This window comes from Solea solea, chromosome 11, assembly GCF_958295425.1.
Source record: "Solea solea chromosome 11, fSolSol10.1, whole genome shotgun sequence".
NCBI lineage: Eukaryota > Metazoa > Chordata > Actinopteri > Pleuronectiformes > Soleidae > Solea > Solea solea.
Window position 1 is genome coordinate 25,897,669 of NC_081144.1, and position 19,820 is coordinate 25,917,488.

The window sequence follows — 19,820 nt, forward strand, 5'->3', positions numbered from 1 at the left end:
CATCTTTGCCTTCTGCAACGTTGGGTCCATCAGCTCTGTGGTTTTCAAGCTGGCTTTCGGTCCCTCTTGTCTCACCTGCTGAGGCAAGGTTGCTGTTGGCCCTTCTGCTCACACTTTCGCTTCCCCTGCTGGAAACAAATAGTGAACTATTCTATAAAACCACTAACAGAATGACTGCCAAATAGTGAACTGTTATATAAAACCACCAAACGTTCATGTTTGTTGTTAATGACACAAATTGAATTCCATACACACTGAAGTAGCCACTAACACTTTTATTTCCCTAACTGATTCATCGCTGGTTCACTTGTTTTTAACTCATTTGTTATGTGGTCGATAAACTGTCGGAAAATGTTGAAAAATGTTGATCATTGTTTCCCAAACTTTGTCTGGTCCCCAGACCAGAAATATTCACGTTTAATGATTTCTTTGTTATATGGAGCAAAGCAATCACTTGCAAAAGTGATGTAATTATCAAGATAGTTAATCAAACAATTGTTTGGTTGATTATCACAAACATTCACAGCTGAAAGTTTCTCACTCTGCTTCAGCTGGGACAGACAGACAGGTCTGATGATTGTGTGTGTGTGTGTGTGTGTGTGTTATTGTGTGGGCAGTGGGTGCTGCTGAGTCATGGAGGGCAGAGGTGAAAACATTGTGTGAGGGTGAATTATGACTAATAAAGTTAGTATTCACCAGCTGAGGGCAGTGCAGGGTCAGGCAGCTGTAGAAAATGACAGTCAGATGAAACTTCCTTAGTTCAGTTTATTCTGGATAGAACACAAAATATTATAAATAAACATAACATTAAAATGCAAGCTGAAAAAAGAGGTCACATGACATAGCTGGTTGACAACACGCCGCTTTCAAACCATTCACTGCTCACTTTAAATCCATGGAGATCAATCAAAATATCTCAGAACCTGACAGAAGGAATTCGTCTGACCCTTATACTGCCCCCTGGTGCTTTCTCACATGTATGGCAACAGCTAGAATGGACATAAAAGTCATAAAAGTCCCTTCATGAAAATGATTGAAAATCACAATAAAAGTAAACAAAATAAACCAACCAAACGACTGGATCGGATTTTTCTAATTTAACATCTTCACTGTCATTGTGACGGTTAAATGTCTTGTTGTATGGAGATTGGGGGGCTTTCTCCACTGCCCCCTACTGTCTGTCAGTGGAAAAGTAGTCTTTCAAGATCCCTTCAGAGTTGGGTTACAGTTAGAGATCTTCAGGGTTAGACCCTTCAGAGTTGGGTTACGGTTAGAGATCTTCAGGGTTAGACCCTTCAGAGTTGAGTTAGGGTTAGAGATCTACAGGGTTAGACCCTTCAGAGTTGGGTTTGAGATCTTCAGGGTTATGCCCTTCAGAGTTGGGTTAGAATTAGAGATCTCCAGGGTTAGACCCTTCAGATTTGGGTTAGGGTTAGAGATCTACAGGGTTAGACCCTTCAGAGATCTCTTCTTCATTTCTGCATCAGTAACCTTGACCTCACGGTCTACTTCAAATAGACGTGAATGCGCACTTACCAGGATCAGTTACACCCGACTTGACTAAGCCACGCCTTCTGGTTTGATGTCCGTGTAACAGACAGAATAAATTTAGTATCGTAGATTAAGACTGGAGGAGCAGCAACCAGAGGCGTGGTCAAGCTGTCAACCCTGACAGAAAGATCACGCCTCTGTAAGAGCTGATAAGGCACATGATCACCTAACCTCAGGTGACAGTTCTGAGGAAGGCAGAAGATACACAGCCAAAGTGGTTAGACAAGGTAAAACTTCCTGTTGTGTTTTTCTTTTGATGTAAAAAAAGTGTCTTGTCGCTGTTTTTGTCAGATTACGGAGATCTTTTATGAATGTTTCTGCTCAATGTCTCTGAAAGCTTGATAAGATAAGATCATACTTTGACACTGTTTATCTACGATGAGTCCCTGAGGTTTTTTTACGGACTGTAAAGTACCGACACACTATTGTGAGTTCTACTCAGAAGGAATAAATCCTAGAGTTTTAAGAACTCCATGTTTTCTTAAAAAGCGAGTCTTAATCTATGACACTAAATTTATTCTAAATTTGTTACACACAAGTCAAACCAGTCAAACCAGTCAAACCAGGTGTCATTTATGCAGGTAAGGGTGCGTTCACTTATAATGAAACACTTCATACATAAAAAATATGGTACAGTCGCTTTAAATAAGAACAGAGAAAAAGTGAATGTATAAGTAACACAATATAAATACTGAGCTTATCTGAGCAAAGTAACCGTTTTTACACTGTTCTGTAAACTGAGGTTGGATGCACCAGGATTTCATGTAAAAAAGCAGAAGTATAAATAAAACTTAAACTCTGTCTCTCTCTCTCTCTCTCTCTCTCTCTGTCCCTCTCTCTGTCTCAGAAGATGAGTGGTCGTGTGGAGGAAGACAAGGACACAGCAGAGTCTCCAGGACCCAGCTGTCTCTCTGTGAAGTCTAACCAGTCCAAAGAGTTCCCTCTGAACTTCAGTAATGAACCTGGAGCATCAGACACAAAGTGAGAGAGCTTCTTCAGTCGTATCAGTGGCTGTGTTCCTGTTGTGTCTGATCGTCACAGAAACAGAAAAACATTTCTCACGTGATTTCTCTGTAGAATCAAGCAAAACAGTTCTAAGCTTATTTATAAGACATTCAAATAAATGACTTAAATTAACCAACACAACAAGTACACAATGGATTTAGCAACCTTAAAATCCAAACTGACAATTCTGTACACAAAACCCTGACTTTAAAAAGAACACAAGTCCAGTGCAAACAAAACAAAATCAATTATTCATGAACAGTTCATTTCACAGGAAATTCATTTCAGTTCTCCACTTATGAACCCACGACATCAGAACTAGAATCTTTCCTGAACAAAGTCATGAATCACATTCCTGTCACAGACAGGAGGTCCATCACTTTGATTCTTCTTCACTAAACAAACATGAAAGCATCATGTCCACTGGCTAACCTGGCTAACATTAGCATACCAGACCTAAACCTGCAGGTCAGGTCTACTCTGGAGGTCCCACTGACCACTGAAGCTGCTCTCTGATCAAAGTGTCTTCATCATCAGTGATGGATGTGATGTTTGTGTTTGCAGACGTCAGAACCAGAGACGGAGACCAGAGTCTCCAGGACCCAGCAGTCTGTCTCTGAAGAGTGACTGGTCCAAAGATCCACCCCCAACCTTCAGTCATGAACCTGGAGCCTCAAAAACAAAGTAAGAGACACATTGTCCTGCAACACACACACACACACACACACACAGACGAGTGACGAGTCAGAGAGCTTTAGAACTTTACAACAGTCCATCAGAACCACTGTGAGAAAAAGATGTAAGGACATCAACCCAGAATGTCTCACAAGTTTGTCTTGTGTCTCCAGTCGTCACTGAGCTCAACGTTTGCTTCAGTTATTGAAGGTCAACAAACAAACTGTTGAGGGACGAGGGTTTTCATGTCCGTCTCAGCCACACACATGTCCACCTGTCCCCTACATGTGAGTGATAAAGAAATGTCTTCACAGAGACATGTCCACCTGTCCCCGACATGTCTGTGATAAAGAAATGTCTTCACAGACACATGTCCACCTGTCCCCGACATGTGAGTGATAAAGAAATGTCTTCACAGAGACCAGTTTGCTGTTTCTGTGGACGAGCAGACGTCCCGCTGTCCTTTGTGTCAGGACGTCCTGAAGGATCCAGTCTCCACCAGCTGTGGTCACTGGTTGTGCAGACGCTGCATCTCCTCATACTGGGACCAGTCTGGTTCACCAGGGGACTCCTGCTGTCCCCAGTGTGGACAGAGACCCAGACCAGGACCAGGACCACAGACACAGAGTAAGACAGAACATGCTGATGTCCTCACTCCTGAAAAAAGGACATGTTCTCTTCTGTCAAACAGCATTAATATTTAAGATGATGATAAATAAATTTGACTGAAGATTCTTCATCACTTTCACTTTCATAAGGAGAAACCAACAAACCTTTAAAATGAAAGAACAAGAGAAAAATGTTTCAAAGTTAAATCTGTTCCTCATGTTAATGAAAGTGATAATGAAGATGATTCAGTTGAATCCTCTGCTGCCCCCTACAGGTTCAACAGAAGATTGTTTACACTCATCTTCCAGCTTTTCTATTATTGTTGTTGTTTTCTACACTTTCCTTCACAATCATCACAGTTATTCTAGAATGATTCCGTCTTTCAGAATACAACAATATCACATAAATACAACAATATCACATAAAGACAACAATATCACATAAAGACAACAGTATCACATAAATACAACAATATCACATACAGACAACAGTATCACATAAATACAACAATATCACATAAAGACAACAATATCACATAAATACAACAGTATCACATAAATACAACAATATCACATAAAGACAACAATATCACGTGACATTGTCAGGTTTTTTTTTAATTAAAACACTTTTTTAGTTTTTCTGTGGCTGATGAAAATAATCCTCAGCTGCTCAGATTCTTTTTCTCTTGTCTTTCAGCAGATGTTGGTCTGCAGAAGGTTCTAGACGAACATAAGATCAGTCTAAGGAGCAGATTTAAACATGTGACTGAAGGAACTGAAGGAACAGGAAGTAGAACCCTCCTGAACAGGATCTTCACTGAGCTCTACATCACAGAGGGACAGAGTGAAGAGGTCAATACTCAACATGAGGTGATGCAGCTGGAGACGACCTCCAAGAAGAAGATGGTACATGACACTCCCATCAAGTGCTGTGACATCTTTAAAGCCTTCCCTGACCAGCAGGGGCGCATCAGAGTCGTCCTGACCAACGGCGTCGCTGGTGTTGGAAAAACCTTCTCGGTGCAGAAGTTCACTCTGGACTGGGCCGAGGGTTTGGAAAACCAGGATGTGAATCTGCTGATTGTGCTCTCGTTCAGGGAGCTGAACCTGATCAGAGATCAGCAGCACAGTCTTCTCACGCTGCTCCATGTTTTCTATCCAACATTAGAGAAGGTCAGAGCAGAGAAGCTTGCTGTCTCTAAACCTTTGTTTGTCTTTGACGGCCTGGATGAAAGCAGACTCTCACTGGACTTCAGCAGCAGGACGCTGGTTTCTGACATCACACACAGGTCATCAGTCAACATGCTGCTGACCAACCTCATCCAGGGGAATCTGCTTCCCTCGGCTCTCATCTGGATAACTTCTCGACCTGCAGCGGCCAATCAGATCCCTCCTACATGTGTTGACAGGGTAACAGAAGTTCGAGGCTTCACTGACGACCAGAAGGACGAGTACTTCAGGAAGAGATCTAGAACTGAAGATCTGTCTAGCAGAATCATCTCACACATCAAGATGTCCAGGAGCCTCCACATCATGTGTCAAATCCCAGTCTTCTGCTGGATCAGTGCTACAGTTTTGGATTACATGTTGACCACAGAGCAGAGAGGAGAGCTGCCCAAGACCCTGACTGACCTGTACTCACACTTCCTGCTGGTTCAGACCAAGAGGAAGCAGAACAAGTACAATAAAGGACGTGAGACGAGTCCACAGGAGCTGATGGAGGCCGACAGGGACCTTCTTCTGAAGCTGGGGAGGCTGGCCTTTGAACATTTGCAGAAAGGAGACATCATGTTCTACCAAGAAGACCTGGACCGGTGTGGTCTTGATGTGACAGAGGCCTCGGTGTACTCAGGAGTTTGTACAGAGATCTTCAGAAGAGAGAGTGTGATCTTCCAGAAATCAGTCTACTGCTTTGTTCATCTGAGCGTTCAGGAGTTTCTGGCTGCAGTCTACATGTTCCACTGTTTCACCAACAGGAAGAAAAAGTTCCTGAATACCATCCTGAGAAAACCTTTTTTTAACAACCTCTCCTCATTTTTTGGAACTGTTGCTATAAGTGACGTATCTCTGGATGTGTTCCTGAAAGGAGCCATGAAGAAATCCCTTCAAAGTGAAAATGGTCACCTGGACCTGTTTGTTCGCTTCCTTCATGGACTCTGTCTGGAGTCCAACCACAGACTGTTAGGAGGTCTGCTGGGTCAGAATCAGAACAGTCCAGAAATCATCCAGAGAGTCATTGAGAACCTGAAGGAGATGAACACAGACAACATCTCACCTGACAGAAGCATCAACATCTTCCACTGTCTGACAGAGATGAACGACCAATCAGTGCATCAGGAGATCCAAGAGTTCATGAAGTCAGAGAACAGAGAACAGAAACTCTCTGAGATCCACTGCTCTGCTCTGGCCTACATGCTGCAGATGTCTGAGGAGGTTCTGGATGAGTTTGACCTGGACAAGTACAGAACATCAGACCAGGGGAAACAGAGACTGATTCCAGCTGTGAGGAACTGCAGGACGGCTCAGTGAGTTCAGACATGATCAATGACATCATCAGTCAGTGAGGATTCATGGTTTGGTTTATCAAATAGACACAGAAGTCAGTTCTTCTCAGTTTTTTCTGGAGATGTTTTAAATGATGAGAGTGAAGATTTGTCAGCTTGTTGTGATTCTTGTTTTGAACTGAATGAAAACACCAAATCACAACATTCTCTCAAGTCTCTGTTCATGATAAGACAGAAAGAGAAGAGAAACCAACAGTTCACACAATGAGCAAACACTAGGGGGCAGTGGAGAGAAAATCTGTGACAGAACCAGACTCAAACATGTGCAGCATCTGCCTTGACCGGTTGTGGTGAAAGGACAAAATGGAGGACAGAATAGAGGAGGGGGAGAGAAAGTGAACGAGGGAGGTGAGGTAGAGACAGAAGAGAGAGACCAGGAGCAGAAATATAACAGTTGTGTCAGCTTCTAAGTTTAGGTGCAATGTTATTGATGTTCTATTATTGAGACATAAACATTATACTAATATCAACTTTAATTATAGTAACATATTATTATTAATAATAATAATAATAATAATAATAATAATAATAATAATACCGCTTTCAAGCAGCATCTCTATCTAAAGTCTCATGTTTTATTCTTTATTCAGGTTGTGTGGCTGCAGTTTGACAGAGATCAGCTGTTCTTCTCTGGTCTCAGCTCTGAAGTCCAACCCCTCCCACCTGAGAAAACTGGACCTGAGTGAGAACGAGCTGCAGGATTCAGGAGTGAAGCTGCTGTGTTCTGGACTGGAGAGTTCACATTGTAGACTGAAGACTCTGAAGTGAGTTCACTGACTCTCTGTTCCTTTTGTAAATCTCAGATGTTTAATCCACAACTGAAACTCATTCATGTTGTCACATCAGTTGAATCAGTGATGGTTGTTCCATGTTTCCACTTTTTCTTCCCTCAGATGTAGAATTACGATCTTTTCACAGCTGACGTGTTTTTTGTTTTCTAAAGTGTTTCAGTCGCTGTAGTTTTCATGTCAGTTGCAACTTTGACCTTTTCTGACTGAACTTGATGTTTTTCACTTTCTCCTCTGACACGTTCACATGTAGCCAATCAGAATGAGTGTTGTTGATGATGTCACAGCTGTGACTGTTTACAAACAAACAGGAGCTTCCTCTCATCTTCAAATCAGGGGGGTATTCCATCAAGCAGGGGGGTATTCTATCAAGCAGGGGGGTATTCCATCAAGCAGATCAAGCATTAAAGAACACTATCACCAAAATAAAATATAATAAAAAATAAGACACAAATAAATACAAAATTAAACTAATTAGCAAAAATATAATAAAAGGAAATTGAGGCATTGAAAATAAAAGATTGAATGTGTACACCAAACCACAATTAGATGATTGATTTGCTGTCACCTGCATTCACTTACTGTAATAGGGGTCCTCGTCTCCATTGAATTGCTTGATTTGCTGAATGATTCTAGATAAATAATAACTTTTTTACAATCAATAGATCTGTCATATGATTATTTTCTATAAAATGATAACCAACATTGCATTTCTTCATGTAATAATCTACCATCAATTGTATGATAAATGTGATGAGTCATGTAAAATACTTTGATTAAATGTAGCCTATTATTATCAAAAATGTAGGCAAGGCTACTTTATATATATAAGATGAAAATACAACAATTCAACATATAGCATCTGGGACAAAATACAGAAGTAGCAGAAATACAGCATGTAACAATGACAGGCTTAAATGAAAATGATATCAATTCTATACAATTGGCCATGCAGGAAATAAATGAAAGCTATCCCATCGATTTGCATAACATTCAGTTGATAAATGTGATGAATATCACTTTCTAACATTACTACTAGGGCTGCCAAATGATAAAATATGGAGAATTTCACATAAATTGCAGTGAAACAATAATGCTATTTTAATTATGTTCATATGAATGTTACTTATTAGGGCTGTCTTTTTGTTCTTTGGGGATTTTCCTTTTAATTTTGGGGACTTGGTTGCAATAATAGGTCTATATAATTGATTAGTTTAAAACAAAAACCATCAATAAATCAATTAGTAGATTATTGTCTACATATTTTTTGTCCCTTTGATGGAGGATTTATATATGATATGATGATTATTTTATCATTCCATGACAGTTGTGTGTCTCTGTTTCTGTCTATTGGACATTCTTTTATCATAGATGGTGCTAAGCTTCACTTTTAGCCTGCTGGCAGGTTAACTATAAGAAACCCAGAGTTTCTACCTGTCTCCTCCCACACGAAGAAAGCAGTTAGACAATGATTGCCCATTCATTAGAAATCCAATCGACATCGAAGCCGTATTGATTAGAAATGCATTACGTCGTGAGAGAATCTTCCGACCCAGATTAGAAGTTTTGATTAAAAATAAAAGACAAATTCACATGTGATTTGGTTCTTCTTTATTTTCTTAAAGTACAAAAGCAACAGTCAGGATTTGTAATATAGTTCCAACTATTAACATATTTCACATATTCACCTGTTTCACCATGACAATGCACCCACCTCAACTGGCGTTCAAGTAATAGAATTTCCAAGTCTGTTTTTCTGATTTGCCAGTCCAGGTACACCATTTCTTTCTCGGTTTTTTGAATGGTTTTCATTAGGTGCACCCTGTACAACTCTTTTACCGGCAACTCGGAAACATATGGACGACATTTAATTCCTGCAGTTCTACATACAGATTTAACATGGTATTGACCGAAAATCTCACTGTGTCAAGCTGTGCTCTAGAAGTTGATGGACCCTCCTCTTGGTGATGCCCAGCCATGTTCTGTTGAAGGACAAGAATGTGCTTGTTTGTTGGTTTGTTGCATCACTTGCATCTGATGTAGGCACTTGTGTCCTGGGGGGTGACAGGCTCAGATGAGCTTCCCCCGGGGATGCCTTCAGACACAGGGCGACCCCTGTTTTGGCTGAGAGCCAGCTCCTCAGCCTCTGTCAGAGGTGGTGGAGGTGGCCCTCCACCCGTTTTTCGGGCCTCTGCCTTCTTTCTGTTGGCTGAGCAGAACTCAATGTTTGCAATCTGAATTAATATTTACGTTACGTTTAATAGCCTAAGTCAATTAAAAATTAAAAAAAAAAATCAAAGTGTTCTTACGGTTAAATGTTACGTCAATGGAATAGTACATTCAAACTTACGCGTTGACTCGGGCAGCAATTTTCTACCATGTGGCTCTCTCTCCTTCGCTGCTGCAGCTGTGTTGCATTTGCGGCGAAATATCTGCTCATATTCTCTGTAGGCCAGCAAAAGGATCTCCAACTCCTTCGCACTGAAATAAGTTGATCTTTTTTTTTCTCGGTTGTCATGACTCGTGGTATCGGGGCTCCATTGATGATGGCTTTTTATAGTGGTTGTGCATGCGCGTACCTCGAGGTTAACATACTCAGAGTTGATTGAACTAACTCTGATCAGCTGTTCTGGAACCTTCTGGATAAGTTACCATGGTTACTTGGCTGGCATTCACATTAGCCACCTTGGTGGAACAGGGTTGAGGCTCAGATTGATGGAACGGAAACCTGAGCCACAGTTATGGCTTAGCCATGGTTGAGGCTTAGCCAGAGTCATAGTTTCCATGGTTACTGAGTTGGGGCTAATCTCAGCCTCTTTGATGGAACCAAACTCTCACTCATATTAGCCAGACTTGGCCAATTAAACTTGGCTTTGACTTTAGCCTGCTTGATGGAAAACCCCCCAGCCCTGAATCCGTCACACAGTTCATAAGGCTGGATCCTCCAAGTGTAGATTCATGGTCCAGATGTTGTCAACATGTGTCACAGCACCGTGACGTGGGCGTGTCCCAACTGTCACATGACTCGTCATGAAGGATTCATCTGGTGTATCTTTGGCGGACGACCGTGTCCCAGAATTCTTTGCAGCAATAAAGGTGGTGGTAATGCACCTTTGTGCTGGTTTACTAAACACAGATGAATCAAAGAATCAAATCAAGTCTAAAATGTATAATTGTAAAGATGTTGAGAAGAAGTGTGATTCAGGACTTTGAAGTGTAGAGGGCAGTATTGAACCTCTCAGTGTACAGCCTGTTTCTGCTTCTTATCATTGATTCATTTCATTACTGTGTTGAAATTCACCTGTGACTTCTTTGTCATTTTGCTGCTGTTTCTTTGCGTCAAACGTCTTTATTCTTCACGTTCACGTTCACTTGAACTGAACCTTCACACACTTGTGTGTCTCACAGTCACATGACTCATGCTTTCTAAATACACTGTAGAAAATGTTCAAATACATTTTCATTCTCACAGCTGATATTTGACTCACACATTAAAATTCACCTGCTGAACAAAACACTTTCATTCTTTATTCAGGTTGAGGGGCTGCAGTTTGACAGAGATCAGCTGTTCTTCTCTGGTCTCAGCTCTGAAGTCCAGCCCCTCACACCTGAGAAAACTGGACCTGAGTGAGAACAAGCTGCAGGATTCTGGAGTGAAGCTGCTGTGTTCTGGACTGGAGAGTCCACATTGTAGACTGGAGACTCTGTGGTGAGTTCACTGACTGAAGCTGCTGTTGTTTTTTTAAACTTTCATTTCATTTACATTAAACTGATTTTATTCACTGATGAATAAAATAAACTCCTTTAACACACACGCGCACACACACACACACACATACACGCACGCACACACACACACACACACACACATACACACACAGTTGTCTAAAGTCTCATGTTTTATTCTTTATTCAGGTTGAGGGGCTGCAGTTTGACAGAGATCAGCTGTTCTTCTCTGGCCTCAGCTCTGAAGTCCAACCCCTCACACCTGAGAGACCTGGACCTGAGTCTGAACAAGCTGCAGGATTCAGGAGTGAAGCTGCTGTGTTCTGGACTGGAGAGTCCACATTGTAGACTGGAGACTCTGTGGTGAGTTCACTGACTGAAGCTGCTGTTGTTTTTTTAAACTTTCATTTCATTTACATTAAACTCAGTTTATTCACTGATGAATAAAATAAACTCCTTAAACACACACACACACACACACACACACACACACATTGTTCTAAAGTCTCATGTTTTATTCTTTATTCAGGTTGAGTTACTGCAGTTTGACAGAGATCAGCTGTTCTTCTCTGGCCTCAGCTCTGAAGTCCAACCCCTCACACCTGAGAGACCTGGACCTGAGACAGAACCAGCTGCAGGATTCAGCAGTGAAGCCTCTGTGTGATCTTCAGGAGAGTCCAGACTACAGACTGGAGACTCTGAGGTGAGTTGAGTGTTGTTCTTATCACAGTCAGACAAACATCAGTGTTTCCTCAGTGAAGCTGTGACAGCACAATAGTGACAGACTTCATGATTGGACACAAAGACACAGAGAGACAACAGACGAGCCACGAGCTGCTGCTGCTGCTCACAGACTAGAGCTGAGCGCCTCACATGATGAGCGTCCATCAGCTGTTTGACTTCATCACAGATTATAGTCCACTGTATCATACACTATAAAAACAGCACCACATCTTGTTTGGATAGAAAATGTCAAAGTAGTTTGTAAATCTGCAGCCACTTTCAGACTCTAACGTCATTTTCCTTAAAAGTCTGATATTTATCATAAGCAAAGAAATTAAAATGAGTCTTCTCTAACTTTAAGAATTTACACCTTGGCAAGGGAGAACCCAAAAGCACGACAACGAGGCAGGCACGTTAGTAGAGGAAATGCAGATTACTAAATCCAAAACCAGGAAATCTGTCACAAACAGGCAAACACATCAGAACAAGAAGACTGACTAGAAAAAAACCAACACAAGACCATCTGAAAATGGGCTGCTATATAATCACTGAGGGACTAATGAGCCAATGGAAAACCAGGTGAGGGAAATGAGTTGATTGCATGCAAGAAAGGCGGGATCTGAAATGACAGGAGAACTAGTGACAAGACATGGAAACAAATGAAAAAGAAAAACAAACTAAGAGTTAGTGCAAGTACGTTACAGAGTGAGTGAATTTTATGTTTGTTTTTTAAACACAGCAGTAGTGAAGCAGGAGCAGCAGGGATTTGCTCCGCCTCTGCGGACGCTCGGCTCAGACGTCGCTGTCATTAGATGCTCGGTGTGATCCATAGATTTGTTGTTGACGTGTTATTTTGTTTTTAATGGAAACGTTTTGACCTGAAAGTTTAAAAGTTTGTATATTAGTTTTTTTTATTTTAACCTGGAATTTTAGATTTATATTAAAGTCGCACGGTCATTGTATCTGTATTTAAATATAATATGTAAATATTAGATATGTAGAGTAGTATATATTTGTACACGTCATATATATATATATATATATATATATACATATATGTATATATATATATATATATATACATATACTACTCTACAAGGCTGTAATATATCTATTTTCCACATTGCATTATTTGTATTGTATATTTTAATAGAAATAAATTAATAAATGAAGTTAAATATTTAAAATGTAAAAATAACAACAACATATATATGCATTTATTAAAAGTATTTCATATGTTCATTTATCAACACTGTAGGTGGCGGTAATGAGGCTGCAGCACTTAGTGCCAGCCGCCATTCAAACAGCAGAACAATACATACATACTTGCATACTTGAGTATTGAGAAACAACCACATACTTGTGTACTCCCGTACTTGGCAAGTATATACTCCCAGCGTACTTCTCAAGTATATACTTCCCAAGTAAGCAAGTACATACTTGCTTACTTGAGTATTGACAAATGGCCACAGAGTACGCATTTAAGGCCACAGCAGAACATGTGACCTTTACTTCCATGTCAACAGAGATGAACATAAAGAAACAGCAGCCCCTGCTGGTGAGGAGTAGTTCCTGCAGCACTACAGATACACGATATGGACAAAAGTATTTGAATTCATGTGTTTCAATCGGGCTTTGGACTCTCGGCCTCTTCTCTCAGTGAAGGACAATCAGACAGTTTGATGAAGGTGCTTTTCTACTCCAACATGACTGTGTCCCAGTGGACAAAGCAACGACTATAAAGACCCCCACAGAGCCCTGACCTTTAACCCCATCCAGAATGAACTGGAACAGAGATTAAGAGCCAGACCTTCTCGTCCAGCATCAGTGTGTGACCTCATCAATGCTCTACACAATGAATGGACACTAATTCTCACAGAAACAGGAAGAGTTGAAGCTGTTAAAGCTGCAAAACTCCATATGAAAATACTGTGTATGTATTTGAATACTTCATAATAGTCTGTGTTGGTTTCATGGTCAGACTTCTGTTTATTTGTTTTCATCCAACTCCAAACAATGAGTGTTTGGTGAATGAGTGAATGTGAGCTGTTGTAACATGTTATGTTATTATTCCACATCTGCTCTGAACTCTTTGTTGTGGATGAGCTTCATCACTGACTCTGACTCTTCTTCTCTGTCGTCTTCTCTCAGCAGGTGGTGGTCACGAGCGTGATGAGTGTGTGTGTGTGTGTGTGTGTGTGTGTGTGTGTGTGTGAGGCCTGCACTGTGACGCTGCTTCAACAGATCTGTGACAGAACTTAAACGATGATGGTGTGATGTTTCTGTCCTAACTTCCTTAACCTGTGATGAGCTGTTTCAACATTTAATCCAAGGGGATTCATCTACAATGTTAATAATATCCATAATCTTTACTACATTATGTATAATTACATATCTGCAATTTAATGTTGTCTACTGATTTTAAAAAACGCTTTATAAATATTTGACAGAATAATTGCTTAAATATTCAAAAACTCTGAACTCCAGCGCATGAGAGGTAATGAAAATAATGCCTGGTTCACAGTATGTGGAGCTGAAGAGATTGTGCACATTTGTCATCATGTTTTCCACGTGCTGTACACATATAATGCAACAAACACATTTTTTATTATTTTTTTACATTTCATCATGTGTTGTTATTTGTGTAAAGAACAACTATGTGGTTCATTCCAAAATAATGATCTATGGTTTTAATCCACTTTTAAATTAAAAAAGTAACCAAAATTGAAAGTAATTGAAATAGTTACACTACTATTACTTTTTCAACAACAGGCTAACTTGTAACTGTAACCAACTACAGTTCCAAAGTAATCTTCCCAACACTGCAGACTTGTGACCTTGACCAGACTTCATCTTATGAAAAACTTCATTCATTCATTCATTCATTATGTTAATGTTATAATCACAACTTCATGTTTAACAAAAACACATTGAAATCATCTCCTCTAAAGAAACTAAAGTATTTATTTCTTCAAACACAGTGTGTGTGTGTGTGTGTGTGGATCTGTCACCGCAGGCAAACACTGCTCTGCATGTAACACACTGCACGATGATTACTAATTACTCTGCCTCCTGCTTAGCATCACACACACACACACACACACAGCGACAGGTGTGAGTTGTGCATGTGCAGGTACGTGTCGGACGACAGTTTCAAACAAATAACATCATAGGATTTCTATGGATTTAAAAAAGCAGAAGAAACAACATGCAAATATAATCAGTGAATGACACAGTCACCTCTCATTAAGACAGAGTTCTCCCCATCACATGTTTCACCAGCAAAACCTTCTGTTATTATGGTCTGTCCTGGTGTTTGTATCGCACTTTGACTTCAGCATCTTCACAAAGAACTTTTCATCGCTGACGTGTCTTGTACAAATGGATGTGGTTTTAATGTTGATGAATTCAAAATGGTGGACTTCCTGTCCAGTTGAAGACATGATCTCAATGGACTTGTTTTGTTTGTCTTGGGCTGTGACGAGTTTCAAGTTTCATGAAATGTTGTGCAGCCGTTTTCCATCACTTTTACATATTAAACTTATTTTTTTGAAATGAGTCGCGTCCATTTTCACCGACGTTTCGTGCCTCAAACGTTTGATAGTTTCAGGAAGAAATTAAATAAACTCATGTCCTCGGACCACTGGAAACGCTCAGTTTCCGTTAATTAACGCTTTTAAATAAACCTTGAAAAAGACACACACGTGTCCAAAGGTGTGGGACATCTGCTCTGTCCTCCGCACAGATATTTTTGTCCCACTGTCCTTTTTTTTCAGACTGCAGATCGGAGAGTATAGATTGCTGTTCTGTGTCACTCTCATCTCTCCATGACCAAATCTATTTCCTCAAAGGAGCCCGGAAAAGCTTTTAGCCGCCGCTTGAAAACGTCCAGCACAAAAGACACAGTCACGCTGTGATGGAAGGTCACGCTGTAAAGTGTCGTGTGGAGAGTCCGGCCTTTGTGAGGCGGCTCTGCTGCCACTGAGACCTTTCCACCCTCACCGTCATCACTCCTGCTCCGTTCTCTCTGAGTCACGGTCGACCTCCAGAGGGTCAGTCGTGAATCACGTGATCACTCGAGTGATCACGTTAAAAAAAAGAAAGTCAGTTTTCTTGTCATGGAGACACAAAGGAGATCAATGAAATAATAAGTCTTTACTTAAACTTACAAAGTGCCTTAAAGCCACGGTTCTCACACTGTGCTACATGTACCACCAGTGGTACGTGAGCTTCCTCTCAGAAATACTGTTCTACTGTATGAACCGGGGTTTAATAACAAAATAATAATAACCTTATCTCTAGTATATGTGAGGAAGAGGAGGATGATGAGAGAATAAATCTGCCTCCTGTGTCAAGTCAGCTCGGTCTTTTAACACCACTGTATTTGAACGTTAGTGATGATGGTGTTACTGAGAGACCTCCAGGTACCAGACTCGGATCCAGCCGCTATATAACTATATAATGGAAAAGCAGCCAGAGCTGTGTTGGTGCTGCCGTTCACGTCTTTGTCTCACTGTTACAGCTGTTACACTGAAGTTTGTAAACCACTCACTCTCCCATACCAAAGTCCACAGAGAAAATCAGTCCACTGCTGCCTCCATCACTATGATCAAATGTCTTTTCCAAATAAAATAATCCTTTGTTCAGATTGACCTCAGTGACACAGAGTGACCACAGGAGGCAGCAGAGGACCAGCAGCTAAAATCACTGATTTTCTCTGTGAGGTTTGGTGTGGGAGAGTGAGACTGAAATACGGCACTGAGGGAACTCGTGGTTTGAACGTGACATTTGTTGATGTTTAAAAGTTACAGATTGCAGCCAATCAACTCATGAAGCAGTCGTTTTTACGACAAACATATGATTTTCTGTGGATTTTCAGGTTAGAAAACAAACAAACCTGGAACTCAAGAGGAAGTAAAGTCACTCAGAAACAGAAAGAATCAATCAGCCATGTTTGGATTTGATCTGTCACAGCAGGGAGTTCCCGGGCGGATCAGTCAAATATTGTCTCAGTTAAAGCGAGGCAGCACAGTTCACTTCAGCCAGAGCACTGGAGGGATTTCAATTTGATTTTAATTTGTTCATTAAATAAATTCAGTGGGAATAAACGTCCTCTAGGCCTCGAGTAAATGTGTCCCCGTCAGGTGTGACAGACGCAGCGCTGTAATAACGTCCGCTGACATGTCTACGCTGCAAAAAGTCATTTTCAAGAAAGCGAAATAAGAACGTTTATCTTTCTCTTAATGAGATAAAGCTTATTTTCTATTTCTTATAAAGTATCAGGCAATCTAAGACATTCTTAAAGACTCATTATTATTTTGTCATGTAAGAAATCTTTACATTTTGACCTCACCCTATATTAAGTAATCAAAGTCTAAACTCAAGCGCTGGAGCATTTTCTGATCTCCTACAGATACACACGTCTTTTTTGTATTATTATATATTCATTTAAACAGTGGAATCATTTGTTCAGACATTTATTGATAAGTTTAGAACATCACATTAAAGTAACTAACCTAACACTGCTGTTCATACACACACACACACACACACCTCTTCCCTGTCACTACATCAAACAACATGCTTTTATCAGACTAATGAGAGCGTGGCATATGTTGTCTCAGTGTTCATTTCCTCCTGCACAGAGAAGAAAACGGGTGATAAAGCTGTCACACACACACACACACACACACACTCACGTCTCCTTTAATACAAACGTTGAATCTTAGTTAACTGCAGACACCTGTGACTGTCCCTGTGTGTGTGTGTGTGTGTGTCGTCGCCTCGTCAGTGCTGTCGTTAACAAATCACTGATAGTGGCGTGTGGCTGCCGCCGTCCCCTTTTGCATCCACACTCAACCACGGGAGAAGAAAGCGATTTCTCTGGTGTCGTAGATTAAAGTGTGTGAACAAAGTTCCCTGCTTTAAATATAGAGGCAAAGATAAACAGATTCAGCTCCTGAAAGATGAAAAATGTTAGGAACGGGGAATACACTGCTTGGACCCAAATGCATGAGACAGGAGGCTCGATGACTGCTTTCAAGAGTCTTTATTCTCCTCTTGAAAAGGCAGACAAAACCAAAATCACTTCTTTACAGAAGGAAAAGTAAACTAGACTATTCTAGAACACCAAAATCACTTCTTTACAGAAGGAAAATCTAAACTAGACTATTCTAGAAGAAAAACAATCACTTCTTTACAGAAGGAAACAATTAAACTAGACTATTCTAGAAGAAAAACACAAACACTTATTTACAGAAGGAGAACAAACAAGACTATTCTGGAAGAAAAACAAAATCACTTCTTTGAAGAAGGAAAAACTAAACTATTCTAGAAGAAAAACAAAATCACTTCTTTACAGAAGGAAAAACTAAACTATTCTAGAACAAAATCACTTCTTTACAGAAGGAAAATCTAAACTAGACTATTCTAGAAGAAAAACAATCACTTCTTTACAGAAGGAAACAATTAAACTAGACTATTCTAGAAGAAAAACACAAACACTTATTTACAGAAGGAGAACAAACAAGACTATTCTGGAAGAAAAACAAAATCACTTCTTTGAAGAAGGAAAAACTAAACTATTCTAGAAGAAAAACAAAATCACTTCTTTACAGAAGGAAAAACTAAACTATTCTAGAACAAAATCACTTCTTTACACAAGGAAAAACTAAACTATTCTAGAACAAAATCACTTCTTTACAGAAGGAAAAACTAAAACTAGACTATTCTAGAAGAAAAACAAAATCACTTCTTTACAGAAGGAAAAACTAAACTAGACTATTCTAGAAGAACAACTAAATCACAAGACAAGACTTGACTTGCACCTGACATGAACTGTAGGAGCATAAATGACAAGGGAACTGGGGACACTATATAGTGCAGAGGGAATCAAGGGCAGGTGCGAGTGCCTACTTAAGGATCACCAGGTGAAGTGCATGAGGGAATTAGGAGAGATGTGTCAAAACAACTGAAGAAACTACAAGACAGGAAGACATGACATTTACCAAAATAAAAGGGGAAGTGAAAATCAAACCCACACCAAAAGTGACATGAACTTAATGTGACTTTAAACCTAAACTAACACGATAACTAAACTAAGCAGAACAAAAACACTAACAGACTTGACGCTTCATGACAAAAAACCTCTTTGACTCAACTGTAGCTGTTGATGTCGCTGTGCACGCTACACACTGTGTTCTGCTTCTTATTCAGACTTTAAATCATTTACACACAAACACAAACTCAAGTTTTCATCCAGAAAAGTCTGTCACGCACACACACACACACGTTCGACATTCATGACTTGAGGGGACATTGCATTGACTTACATTCATTTCCTGGAGACTTACTCTAACCTTAACCACAGTTACTACTGGCCTAATCCTAATCCTAATCCTAACATTAAAACATATCTTCACCTTAAAATGGAGTCATTAACGTTATGAGGACTTGATTTTTGTCCCCACAAGGAAGACAAGTCCCCATAATGTGAGTGTGTAAATAGGTTTAGGTCCCCACAACATTAGTAATACCTGGACACACACACACACACACACACACACAGAGTGTGGAGAGAGAAACAAACAAGTTTATTCAAACAGACAAAAACAGATTTCGCCTTTCACATGACGAGATGAGTCTTTACACTTCAGCTCAGCTCCTCCTCTGTGTGTGTGTGTGTGTGTGTGTGTGTGTGTGTGTGTGTGTGTGTGTGTGTGTGTGTGTGTGTGTGTAGGACGTGTCAGCAGCTCTGACTTGTCAGTCGACTGTGTCGGCTGCGAAGGCCTGAAAAGACAATTGGTGTGTGTGTGTGTGTGAGAAATGATGCTGGAGAGACGCCAACGTGTTTCACTCGTGTGTTTATTCACTGGGACACATGATGATAATGATAATAATAATAATAACAATAATAATAATAATGATGATAATAATAATAATGATGATAATAATAATAATAATAATAATGATAATGTGTCATATCTGACTAGAAATGAAGCGAACTGAAGATGAATTTGGAATATATGTTAAAAATGAAGATGATTTTAAAGAGATTGCTTGTTTTTTTGCCCGTTAACAAAGAGCTTAGTGAATAAAGGACAGCACACAGGAAGTGTGGATCCATGTGTTATTTTAAATGTGTTATTTTTGTGAACACATTTGAAATCCCTCATTGAGAT

General features: G+C 40.1%; 1 protein-coding gene across 3 annotated transcripts; it reads left to right on the forward strand.

Annotated features, from left to right (window-relative positions):
• Window positions 1-1,711: 1,711 nt before the first annotated feature.
• On the forward strand, window positions 1,712-14,040 carry LOC131468601 (NACHT, LRR and PYD domains-containing protein 12-like). 3 transcript variants are annotated; one of them, XM_058643046.1, is made up of 10 exons: window positions 1,712-1,778; window positions 2,399-2,532; window positions 3,121-3,240; window positions 3,650-3,858; window positions 4,537-6,364; window positions 6,994-7,167; window positions 10,727-10,900; window positions 11,107-11,280; window positions 11,447-11,620; window positions 13,792-14,040. In XM_058643046.1, the coding sequence occupies exons 2-10, from the start codon at window positions 2,402-2,404 to the stop codon at window positions 13,811-13,813; spliced, it is 3,006 nt and encodes a 1,001-aa protein (XP_058499029.1). In that variant the 5' UTR covers window positions 1,712-1,778; window positions 2,399-2,401; the 3' UTR covers window positions 13,814-14,040. The 3 variants fall into 3 exon arrangements, with proteins under 3 accessions (XP_058499029.1, XP_058499031.1, XP_058499030.1); XM_058643048.1 differs by having other exon boundaries at window positions 4,540-6,364; XM_058643047.1 differs by having other exon boundaries at window positions 1,729-1,778; window positions 2,402-2,532.
• The last annotated feature ends 5,780 nt before the right edge of the window (window positions 14,041-19,820 follow it).

Excerpts from the sequence above, each read along its gene's own strand:
- LOC131468601 (XM_058643046.1), top strand. The coding sequence starts at position 2,402 with ATGAGTGGTCGTGTGGAGGAAGACAAGGACACAGCAGAGTCTCCAGGA. Across the intron at positions 2,533-3,120 it reads CCTGGAGCATCAGACACAAA|ACGTCAGAACCAGAGACGGA; the intron begins GTGAGAGAGCTT and ends TTGTGTTTGCAG. Across the intron at positions 7,168-10,726 it reads TGTAGACTGAAGACTCTGAA|GTTGAGGGGCTGCAGTTTGA; the intron begins GTGAGTTCACTG and ends TTCTTTATTCAG.